Genomic DNA, 12,914 nt, shown 5'->3' with positions numbered 1-12,914 from the left:
TCTCAAGGGAGAGGAAAGTGATAAAACGGCCTAAGCATATTGCGAACCACGGCCTCTCGTCCGATAACCAGTCCATGTCGGTTATGGGATTAGTTAGCCAGTTATTTGATTTCGGATACACATTGATTGTGAGGGAAACCGTGACCGACCAGCGGCTACGTGGACCACTCCACGATGGCGAGGAGTCCAGCAAATCTCTCGCACGCAATTATCCCCCACGGAATGCGAACCCAGAGGTGCGATGGCGTATTCCCAACGCTCAGCACGATACGCCACACCGCAGAGTCAAACATAGCGATGATTATATTCGTAAACGATCCTCAAAAATCATAAAATTTTATTATGCACTTCTACAGTTGTTTTAGCGTAATATAGTATCAGAACCATTACTGATTGTTCTAACAAGAAATCAGTGAGGACTGGGGTGACGTTTGTTCTTACGCGTGGGAATTTTATGCTGTTCTGTCAGCTCCAATTTAGCGATTTTCTGCTTGCCTTACGAAAGTATAGTAATAATAATAATAATAAACAATTTATCTTTATTATCGCTTTGCTTGTAGGCTGTTTTTCCGTTGCAACTCATGGGATTTCTGTGTAGGATGATAATCTAGGAACTGAAGAATTACAGAATCATGGGAGACGAGAAAAGGGTGGATTCAGGTGATTGAAATTCCTTCCATACTGCAATACTGATTGAACAATACAATTTATTGCGGCATTCTGAAAATAACACTCAATGAAACAAACAAGACATTTACTGATTTAACGGAAATGTCTGGAAAATAAGCTAAACTTGAGAATAGAGTTTATAACGTGTAATGCACATGCTAGTTCATGGTAAATAACACACACAATAAACTTGAGAATAAAGTTTATAATGTGTAATGCAATATGTCTACTGAAATATGAAAATCCTATTTTATCCAAAATACATGCAAGCTAAAGCTCTATGCTAATTATATCAATAAAATGTCTGAACATTGAATCAATTGAATGTGTCAATCAATAATTCTAACATTTATTTTATTTCGTTATTTAGCATTGGGATCTAATATTACTGTATTAAAAGTTATTTACGTTTCAAAGGCATATATATAGCCCTAGTCAGTAGTAATGGCTTCCCCATTTTCTAGCCGCCACATGGACTGGTAATCGGACAAGATGCCATGGTATTGTATGCCATATGAGTGAGCCACCTCATTGGCTTCTTGTCCTTCAAGATAAATACAAAAATTCAATCTCAAAATGGGGTGCTCTCACCCTGCTTTTAGGAATTTTTTTTTCAATCTCTTTTTTTCAATCTCTGCTTTTTAGGAAGTTCAGATAGTGGTGATGATGCAGTAGTTGGCAATGTCAACAAACTGTTGGTTCAACCGCATGGATATTCAGGAAGAGCAAAAAAGGGGCACTTGATCTTTGATGCCTGCTTTGAAAGCGGTTCGTTCATTTTCAAAAAAAAATTTTGATATACATAGGGCAGTGAATTTTTATATAGGTTTATATTGTCTACAGGTTGGTGAATTGGAATATAGCCGGAAAATACAATATATAGCCTATATTTTCTATAACACGAGGTATATATTTGTATTATGTGATATTCTCTATATTTTCAGGTAATTTGGGAAGAGTCGATTATATAACAGAACATGAATATGATCTATTTGTTCGTCCTGATACATGCAATCCTCGTTTTCGTGTTTGGTTTAATTTTACAGTTGAAAATGTTCGTCCTGATCAGGTGAAGATTTTTGTGATCATTATTTTTATGCCAAATGTGTTTTCCCAGAACTTCATTTATGTGGAATTTACTATTGTATAGCTAGCTGTTCTTATTTATCATCATATTGATTTGAACTGCTGTAAGTCTTATTTCAATTAGTATTTGATGGCACACAATGCATCTGGGGAGCCGTAGCCATGGAGCTAAAGCCAAGCTTATAATAAAAATTGAGAAATTAATTGCACCTATTTATAATTTTCCAATTTTTTTTTAATACTCAATTACTAATGTTAATTTGAATGTTTCAAGTTAAATCATGGTTTTGAGTACAACTGCACACTGTATCACTGCATGTTCCAAGGTAGTGGTCATACCCAGAAAAAGGTCAATCGTTTTGTAGTCGGAGCCCTGCTTAGGGGTATAAATGAAGCCCTGGTGCAGGAGCCACAGTTCGAATGCCAAAGCCATTGTGATATAAACCAACAGTCCAGCACCCATCCCCAGTTGCAACGTATGTCATGGTCCTCATGGAGCTTTAATGGAAGGGACACAATCTGATAATGATAATGTTCAGTGTTTTAATAATGGGTTGCTGTAAAATATTATTTTCTTCTTCAGCGAATTATTTTCAACATTGTCAACTTTAGCAAAACAAAGAGTCTGTATAGAGAGGGAATGTCACCAGTGGTCAAATCAACAAGTCGACCCAAATGGTAATCTATTTTTTCTTCAGTGAAATTGACATTACAAATGGGCTTCAAGTAAATCGAAGCTGGAGCTACAGTTCCATTTTTATGGCAATATCTTCTAGGTGCGGTTGCTTAACCTTGTCTATTTGAATGTTTTCAGTGATCATGATCACCATGATTAGTTAATGTGACTGACGCACAGTCCATTCATTTCATTTTTTTACTAAAAAAGTGTAAATTCCAATTCATTATTATTTAGTTCATATTACAGCCCAGGTCCATATCCATATTCTGTTGATTGGAACAGAAATAGGTTGTATCATGAGAATTTTTGATGGAAAATATACAGGAAAGTCCCTGAGTGTTATTGAAGGGCATTCATGTGTGTATCCAGGATGTTTATTTGGCTCCTTTGTTCAATATTGTTTGGACAGTTTGTGACTTGTGATATTTCAGCAAAAATAGCAATATATATTTATGTACAAATAATAGAAGGGACATGCTTATCTTGTTATAATTATTTTACAGGCAAAGAATTCCATCAAAGAATGTTTTTTACTACAGATGCCCGGATCATAGGAAAAACTATGTCATGTCGTTTGCATTCTGTTTTGATAAAGCAGATGATTGCGAAGTTTATCATTTTTCATATTCGTTTCCGTATACATATACACGACTACAGACATATTTGGATAAATTGGAGCGAAAGTGCCTGCCATTCGTTAAACGAGAGCTCTTGACTTTGACTGTGGTATGTGCTTTCTATCAATAACATAATGATATAATATCCTGAAATTCAAAAACAATTTAGTAGTAGATGGTCATCTTTATGAAACCTGCTGTTGACCTTATAAAATATTCAAACTAATAATCGATATTTTGCATTGAATATTTTATCTTTTTCGAAATTTCTGTGATATTTTTATGCTCCATCTTTTTTTTACAATTGTAAGATTTTGCCATCATGATATTTTTACCTTTTGTAGCAACAAAGACGATTAGATATGATCACTGTCACATCACCAGAAAATATGTCAGATTCAGATGGACAGAAAATTATATTTTTGACCGGACGAGTTCATCCTGGTGAAACACCGGCTTCACACGTTGTGCAAGGTACCTGATTGCTTTTAGCAGACTCTGTACTGATTTTGTGTTGTTGTCTATCGAATTATAGTGAATTAGTGTTAATTTTATTCTGGTGACAAAAGCATCACTGGTATAAGCTACAGTGCAGCATTCTTGAAGCTGGATATAAATAATAATGTTCATCACATAGATGGCAAATATCAACTGCAATTTTGTATTTGCATGCTCTTTCACATGCTATAAAAAATGTTGTGTTTCAGGTTTTTTAGACTTCGTTATCAGTAATCATCCAATAGCAAAAGTATTAAGAGATCATCTCGTTTTTAAGATTGTACCGATGCTCAATCCTGATGGAGTCTACTTAGGAAATTATAGGTTTGCAAATTTGTTATTTATTATGGAAGGTATAGAATATAGAACTTATTTATCTATCAAGGAGTTTTATTGCATAACATGGGATTAAAAGAAATTGTGCCCTTTGCACCTTGCTTTGTTCCATGAATATCACAAATTTATGTTTGATATAAAAATGATCTTGTTTTCAGAAAAAGACTTTGCTTTGAATGTGTAATTATGCAGCTAATTATTCATTATGCATATTCATTTTATACATCAATTTATATCTCTGATATTGCTTTGCAAATTTGATTCTAGAATATTTTCTATTACAAAATTAGTGATTCAAATAAAACTGCTTGCATGCAAAAGATCGTAATCATAAAATGTTAATCATTATGTTGTGGATTAATATTTGATTTTAACATACAACTACTTACATCGGAAAATGAAATTTGATTTTGACTTCTTTATCTTATCAATTTCTTTACAGGTGTTCATTAATGGGATTTGATTTGAATAGACATTGGCAAGATCCATCACCATGGGCGCATCCTACGTTGCATGCAACAAAACAATATCTAATGAATCTACATTCTAATCCGGTCTGTATAAGTGTATATTTTATGATAGAATATGATGTTTTATGCCACTTAATATCTTTCAATCATAGTTGAATTTGAAATTAACGGTATATACACAACGAAAAGTTATAAAACTCTTTTCATGTATAAATGTATATGTATTTCCCGGCTATGGATATATTTGATTGGTATCTAAGAACTGGTCACTCTGACATAATCATGAGACATTTAGACTCATTACCTTGCAGGTTCCTTAATGGTGTAGGATAACTTCCAAGTTTTGTTGGTGCTTTAAAATTGAATTTATTCAAATTTCATGCGATGAAAACTACTTTTTAAACAGTGGACTCACAGTGGACCAGCAAAAATTCTAGTATCTTACGCTCTTAAGCCTAGAAACATATGGGGATGTTTATAATCACAGGAGCGGGTGGTCTATAGCCAAATCTGTGAATCGATATCACCTACTAAACTTTTTTTCAAACTAATAATTTGTTTTAATAGAGCTCTGTACTGGATTTCTACATTGATGTTCATGCACATTCAACACTAAGTAATTGTTTCATGTACGGAAATATTTATGATGACGAAGAAAGGTTTCAACGACAAGCTGTATTTCCCAGATTGATGTGTTCAAATGCAGATGATTTTAGTTTTGCAAACACTGCTTTCAATCGTGATGTTGTAAAAGCTGGAACTGGTCGAAGGTAATAATATCTGTGAAAAAGTCATTGTGGCTCAAATTTACCCTTATCAATTATACACACTAAATGGATCTTGTATTGTTTGTTTTTGTTTTGTTATCTGCTAATTTAGAATAAATGACTAGTGAAACAAATGATATTACTCGATCAATTCAAGTTTACTTGAATGTAATGTATTTAGTTTTTGATTTTAAAACTGTCTTTTAAACTAATATCTAGGAAAGAAGAGATAGCTCACCTCAACCTGGTTATTTTTTTTATTTCATTCAGGGTTATACACTGCACTGCAAATAAGGATTTAGTATGTTGGCTCAGGACTATAACAGTGCTAACATTTCACAGTCATTTATACTTTTGACTAATGCTGGGCTTCCTTTCTAGGTTTCTTGGTGGAATACTTGATGAAACATCATACTGTTATACTTTGGAAGTTTCTTTTTATAGTTATTATAATGGATTGTCACCAAATCCCATACCATACACAGAAGAAAGCTGTATCCTTTGAATGTTTACTTGCCAATCTTTATTGTTAAATTAAATTGATTTTTAAGGATTTAGTTGAATTTTTAACCTGCAACTTTTACTCTGACTCTCATTAGTCTTATTATTATTCAAGCTCCAAACATATTGTATTTCTTTCCAATTCCACAACATTTTTCGTAGCATAGTACATATTTTATTTATTGGTTTTTCATCAGATGTTGCATTACCCAATGATGATCCCAAGATTAGGAGCCATGCGTGTTCATGGTTGTAGAATCTAACATTCGGCTCAAGGGCGTGAACGTCATGTTAAGAGCTTGCTTGCTATTTATTGCACTACTAATTACATTGAGTTTGTAAATTTATATCCTGTATGCAATAATTACCGTATATGCGAGAGGATCGTTGAACTATTATCTTCCACAGAGTGGTTCACGTAATGGCTAGCTCATACATCTTGAATGAATTTCCAGGTTAGCAATGCATAAAATTAACCCGACAATCAGATGATCCGCCATCTTGTTGGCTTTTTTCATCGTTAGATAAATAAGAAATCCTATACAGAACTATGTATTTTGTACATTGACTTTTGAACGGCCGTGATCTATTGTTATGCTATATGGATAAAAGAATAGCCAATATCCTTGTTACTTGTTTTGTGCTACCTCCAGCAAATTTGATTTGAACTTCATATAGCTTATTAGCATTTTGATAATAAGAATGAATTTTCCTCAATTACACAACTCAATACAGACTACAGAGTTGGAAGAAATTTAGCGAAGACATTTTCAGATTATTATAAACTGTCAAGTCTAATTCCTAAGCCCTCTGCTGGGTTCAACAGGTTTGCTTATATCATATACTTGTTGAATGCTTTAATATACCTTGAATACATTAAAAGGTATCTGTATGTAGTTGATATCTTTAAAAAAATGTAACAAATAGAGCTGTCAACACCAAAGACTTTTCGATACTTTTTACATTCCTTCCTTGGCACACGTTTCTATAAAGGGGGAAATTCACACTAGTCTAGTTCTACAGAGAATATGTAAACAACAAATTTAATAGTCATAATTAGCTGATATAATTATTAGTGTAATAGTTAGAAACAGGTTGTACAGCTGGCTCAAGCTAATATGCGAGAAGAGATTTTGTGGGAATCAATTCACATTAATATAGTGAAAACAATATTTTTTTTCAACTGAATCCTCTGAATATTCTTTCTTGCAAAAGACACCGGCTATGCTGTGAATTTTTTTGATTCTCCAATTCGAATAACAAATAGAAATAATACCATTTTTTTTAAAAACAGAGATAAGGAGCGACCAAGTTCGAATCGCAGAAAAAGTAATCGTGGTGCGACAAGCAATAGTGGTGGAAGTTCAGCCAATAGTAATAACTTGTCTCCGATTCCAAAGACTCAACAAAGATTTTCAAGAGATAAATGAAGTTTTATCATACTATAGTTATTGTCATCATATATACTCATCAAACAGATGCATAGTCATAAATCATATTTTAAGAATTATAAATTAAAATTTTAGTTGGACAAAGTAATGGGAAACCTGATTCGTTAGTCAATTCATTGACAAGATTAAAATGCACAAATAATAATTGAAATGATTCATCAAACCTACTCCAATTTTGATGTGTTAGGATTTTTCATTTGAAACTGTCTGTGATAAATGGTCAGATTTCCTTCATAAAATAAATAGAGTTCATCATACCATGTTCCCAGTGTTGACCTGATAAAATTTCCACTGTCTTGTATATTAGTTTTCATCGTACTGTTCTCTCAAATTTGACCTGATAGAATTGTCACTGTGTATTTTTCATGATAGTATTTAGACATTGTTCCACAAACATTGTAATTTATCTTGTTATTAAAGATATGTGAAATGCTGTTTTGAAAAGTTTTCAAGTTCACTGTAACCGTGGTTAAAATGTTGTTAATTCATTTTTCCAGCTTTGTACTCAATAGATTGTGCCGTATAGACATGTGTGTTGGTCTATCTGTACTCAATACATTTCAGGTTGCACACCAGGTGAACATATCTGATGTTGAGCAGTTTTGCATGGTGGAAGTTTCCTATGTTTGTGCAAATTGTTGCAAATATTTAGTTCCCGATTATTAGCGATATAGGGTAGGATTTACATATTTATCATTGGGAGAGGAAAAGTCAAAAGAAAAAAGTTCTGCAGGCTTCGCAACCGCCACACCCCAAAAACAATGTGCGACACGGGCATAGGGATAGGGATAGGATTTACATATTTATCCCGGGGGAGAGGAAAGCCGATAAGACGGCTTATCCATATGGCGAACCACGGCCTCTCGTCCGGTTACCATTCCAAGTCGGGTATGGGATTAGTTTTTTACTGTATTGTTTGTTTTCGGAAGCATGGACTTGGTAGTGGAGGAAGCCGTAACCGACCAGCGGTTACGTGAACCACCCAACGACGGCGAGGAGTCCAGCAATCCTCTCGCACATAACCACCCCTGCATGGGATCCGAACCTGCGAACCCACGCAGAGTAATTAGAGGTGCGGTGGCGAGCGTATTCCTAACGCTTAGCCCGTTGAGCCACACCGCGCCGCGCATCATAGTATCTATGATTATCAGTTTGTGTTACGTTCTGCATGCATCTGGATGCATCGCAACTGTTATAATCTCGAATTTTATGTTTCACGCAAATATCCGACAGTTATTGAATTTAAAATTTTCAGTACTCCCGTGGTATGTGCAACAAGATGGTGGACACCAGAACGCAGTATTCGTATCAGGTTAGTGTTAGGCCATAATTTCAGGTACAAATACTACGAGAGTCACTTGGCTAGTCCCCGAAGTCGTAACGTAATAGTACTAAAATAAGGAAAATTGGAATTAGGCCGCGAGCCGAGGCCATTTATCTTTCAGTTTCGTAGCGCACATCAGGTAACTACCTGAAAATGATTTTAAAATGTTCCTTAGAAATTTAGTAACAAATATTGCCTTGTTCCCACTTCCAAAAGTTGCACGTTTTACAGAAAAGACGCTTTTACTACAATAAATATGTGTTACCATCTGTCCTATTTTCTCTGCTTTTCCGGTATCATGGGCCAATGAACGCAGACTTCTGCACGACGTAACAGTCAAGTTAGTCAGCTGTAGGTGGATCCCCAGTGGTCGGATGAATATCAGATGTACTCAACTGCTCGCTTTTGCGTTGAGTAGCCTTTCCATAGTTTTTTTCAGTTACCGGTAATATTAGTCCAGTTATTCTAAGAAGGTGTTGAAAAGTATAGGTAAGATATTAAACACTTGTATATCCTTGCCATAAATAGCAATTTTAGTTGAGCACTAGCTCATAAGACGTTGTTAAATAGGTACCGTACGGTGCGGTAACTCCAAGGAAGGCTAGACCTAGAATAATATGTCACAAACAACGATATTTTCTGGCTTGCATGAAATGTTTATGATTAATTTGATGACTCTTCTTGACTATTCAGCAGACTTATACTACTATATAGGCCACAGCATATTTGGAAATATAAATGAATGGCTGTTTCTGTAATGCACGGTTGTGTGAAAGAGAAGAAATTAATCAATTTTACTAATGTCGGTTGGTCTAAATCTAAATTCATAGAGTCGACAAGAACCTGGGAAGCAATGATAAGTTATGCCGGAGTGGAAAGAAAGGTAGCATTGGAAATGATTGAAAGGTGAGAAATGAAGTTGTAGACAAACAGTTGATGTTTCAAAATATAGTCTATAGTCCATACTCATACTGTCATAGGACATTTCAGACTGTGATATATCAAAATTTAGTGTAGATATAGTCTAGTAATGGTATGCAAACACTGCTGGACTGTAGAACATGCAATGAGCATATATACGCTCATTTAGTACATCAGATAAAATGCATTATATATTCAAGGTATTAGTTAGTATTTAGGGGTATTTTTAAAATCATGCTGCTCCAAATATTATTTTCTTCCTTATTTTAGATACTGTACTACAAAAGAAAACGGCAATGTTCCACCAATCCGACCTAACGCAGGCTCTGATCCCTGCTGCTATCAGTGCTATAAAATGGATTAAACAAGAAGTCTTGAAGCTTAAAGGTATATGAGAATCATAATAGTTGCAAACAGCTTGGATGGACTATTCATATTGAAATACTTTAGCACTTTTCTGCAATTGGAACTGCCCATCAAATTCATGTTGGAGACTTCATTGAGATTTTCAATTCATTTTTTTCCCTCGACTATGAAGATCTTTTGAGGTTAACGAGGTATTAATAAATAAAGCTGAGGAATTTGAAGAGGATATGAAGAATGTAAATGATACCAGGGCACGTCTATTTAACACTGTCAAACATAAGGATTATACTCTCCACCCAACAATGATTCACTGAAGAAGCATGTGGCCCTCAAATCAGTTCTTGAGTTGGCAAACTGCAAAGAAAAATAGTCAAAATAATTTATGAAAGTGTGCCAAAATCAACTTAAATTGCACAGATTTTTGTTTTTGTATTGACTGCAGAAATCACAGTACACCTATAGAGGAAAAGTCGATTTTTGAGATAGTGGATTTCGAAAACAATTCAGAAGAAAGTGAATTAGATATTACAGTTGATTTAATAAGTATCATACATTTGTTTGTTTTTTTCGGACATTTGTTAGTGTCGTAGTCCTGTTTCTAGAAATATTATTGCCTTTGTTCAAATACATAACCACATAAACTAAAAAAAGATTAATTGTAAATTGTAATATTTCTGTTCACTATGTTATGTACATATTGTACATTCATTTAATTTTCTTGACTTTTGCGGTAAATTTCTAAGTGAGAAATAACTGATTTATTTTGGTTTTTCGCTCTCACGATGTTAATTTGTGACTTCATTGCTTAAAAATAAATACGTTTGATACTTGATAGCTTCTATAAAATGGATGTAGCTTTTTATGCTGTTCTTGTTGTGAACTGCTTGTGGTTATTTCATAAAATTTATTCTCAAATGTGAATCAGCGTTGTTGGTGTCGCTGCTTTCGAGGTCACTCCCGACTCCTGTCACACAATTAAAGTATTTTTTGTTGTTGGTTACATGTATGCCATATTTTTCGTAATCTACCTAATAAATTATGATTGACTGAGGAAGTCCGATTTTGGTCAGGCAAAACATTACAGGAATACATTTGTGTTAGTGTGCTGTAGGGCTCTCGAATTGTATAGTTCTTATGTATGCGTTGTAAACTTATGGTTATTGAATTTCCGGGAACCTCTTATATTCAATTTCGCACCAGGATTGTGGAACAAGCTGTTGTGCGTTCATTATGTTCGTTTTCACACAAAACTGAAGAATTTATTTAGTTACCAGATGTGCGCTACGAAACTCATTTTCTGGGCGTTTTCATGGTTTCGTCTCACGGCCCATATCCGTGGTAAGGATCTACAAGTGTTTAATAATTTACTTATACATTTTTCAACAACGTCTTAGCATAACTTAACTAATAATAACTAAACAGGGCTATGGAAAGCCTGCCCAACTCAGCGCAAGGTCGAGCAGAAATAACTAATATTCATCCGCTCGCTAACAGCTGGTTTAATTCAATTGTTACGTCATGCAGAAGTCATTGTTCAGTGCCGACAATGTAGAGAATATAGGACAGATCGTAGCACATATTTCTTGTAGTAAAAGCGTCTTTTCCGTAAAACGTGCAACTTTTGGAAGTGGGAACAAGGCAATATTTGTTACTAAATTTTTAAGGAACATTTTAAAATCATTTTCAGGTAGTTACCTGATGTGCGCTACGAAACTCACTTTCTAGGCGTTTTTCAGGGCCTCGGCTCGCGGCCTAAATAGGATTATGGCCTAACCCTAGGCTTACCATACGTCCCGCTTTAGGCGGGACAGTCCCGCTTTAGTTTTCATCGTTTTGTCTCGCCGTCCCGATAAGTCAGCCAAAAGTCCCGCCTTTCCAGCATAATACACAAACATGTTCTCGTTACTGTTGTTTCTGTGTAGCGCAGCGCTAGCCTACTTACTGAAGGTGAATGCGTTCGTTTCCCGCTGATTCCTATTGATGGCGAGCGTATCGCATGTAAAACCAATACTAATTAGTCTAAATTCGAATTATTTGTACCGGTATCGTTAACGTCAATTCCTTCCTATTTTTCGAACTGAACCCGATATTTGGACAGAGAATATGCGCATGAAATTTCGATAACAATATTGTCAATAAAGACAGCCGAGACAGCTTTAAATGTAGGAATGTAGGCCTATGTAGTAAAATCGGAAAATGTGAAGTTACAAAATCACAGCTAAGGGGGTTGTCTTTCGAGGCGTCCCGATTTGAAGTCACAAAAATATGGTAACCCTACCTAACCCTAACCTGGTACACATATTATGTTCATGTGTCCGCCATCGTGTTGCACATACTACGGGAGAGCCAAGTTTTCAACTTCAACCTACTGGAAAATGCGTTCATATAGCATTAATTAAAACAGTATGTGAATCCGCACCACGATCCGTGCAGTTCTTTGCTTTGCGTCATACTACACATTTCTAACCACCCCCCTCCCATTTTGGAACAAGTTATCATCAACACGTCCATCGCGCAACAACGATATGTCTGGGCGCATGCTTGACAAAACCTATTTTTACAGATTTCGTCACTGAGAATTATAAGAAACAGACGGGCCGACTCAGATCAATTAATGCTTCAGTTCGGTAGCATGTAAAATTTTGTCAATTTTGGTATATAAGAAGTAGTTATTCGTCACCGTAGCTGGACTACAAGATGACAATATTTCAGTTTCAATTTATATCAATTCTGAGCGAACCAAGAGATTCGGGCGATTCTGCGTAAGTGGTAATACCTCCACTTTATTTTTTAGTTGATGTCCCGAATTAGAAGCGCATGATTCTCCCTATAATCTCCATGGGGCAGATACCGTCAAAAAATTTGGGAGGATTGTTAGGGTGGAATTCGATAGAAAAATCTTTGGTTGTTATTGAGGAGACCCAGAAGTACAAAAAACAGTCTTTTGCAATCATTATTCGGCTACAATATAGTCTCGTGATCTTATATTGTAAATATATACATCACTCCTACCTTATGGTCTCAACTTGTTATTGTTGTGAAAAAAGAATCTATTTTCTAAGCAACTACTGAGGGCCAGATATAATTCAAAATTTGTGCTGTTTTAATTCAGTTCCTGGGGCCACTCTTATATGAGAGAAGCGTGTATAAATTTAATATATATATATGACATCCGTTATAATTATTTTACCAATTTGCTACCATTGTGGTATATAGTAACAGTTCCTAT

At 35.1% G+C, this 12,914-nt stretch overlaps 1 protein-coding gene and 1 long non-coding RNA gene across 2 annotated transcripts; both read left to right on the top strand.

The window, feature by feature from the left end:
- The first annotated feature begins 460 nt into the window (after positions 1–460).
- LOC120335957 (cytosolic carboxypeptidase 6-like) lies at positions 461–7,601 on the top strand. The gene is made up of 12 exons (XM_039403569.2): positions 461–660; positions 1,315–1,437; positions 1,614–1,738; positions 2,339–2,433; positions 2,938–3,160; positions 3,396–3,525; positions 3,759–3,873; positions 4,328–4,439; positions 4,923–5,125; positions 5,504–5,616; positions 6,359–6,449; positions 6,918–7,601. Exons 1-12 carry the CDS (start codon positions 633–635, stop codon positions 7,051–7,053), a joined length of 1,494 nt encoding a protein of 497 aa, XP_039259503.1. The 5' UTR covers positions 461–632; the 3' UTR covers positions 7,054–7,601.
- Positions 7,602–9,070: 1,469 nt separating this feature from the next.
- On the top strand, positions 9,071–11,339 carry LOC144417592 (uncharacterized). The gene is made up of 3 exons (XR_013473365.1): positions 9,071–9,304; positions 9,590–9,706; positions 10,128–11,339. It is a non-coding gene; the product is annotated as an uncharacterized LOC144417592 (long non-coding RNA).
- The last annotated feature ends 1,575 nt before the right edge of the window (positions 11,340–12,914 follow it).

This window comes from Styela clava, chromosome 2 (assembly GCF_964204865.1).
Source record: "Styela clava chromosome 2, kaStyClav1.hap1.2, whole genome shotgun sequence".
Lineage (NCBI taxonomy): Eukaryota > Metazoa > Chordata > Ascidiacea > Stolidobranchia > Styelidae > Styela > Styela clava.
This window is presented reverse-complemented; position numbering and strand designations above follow the sequence as displayed.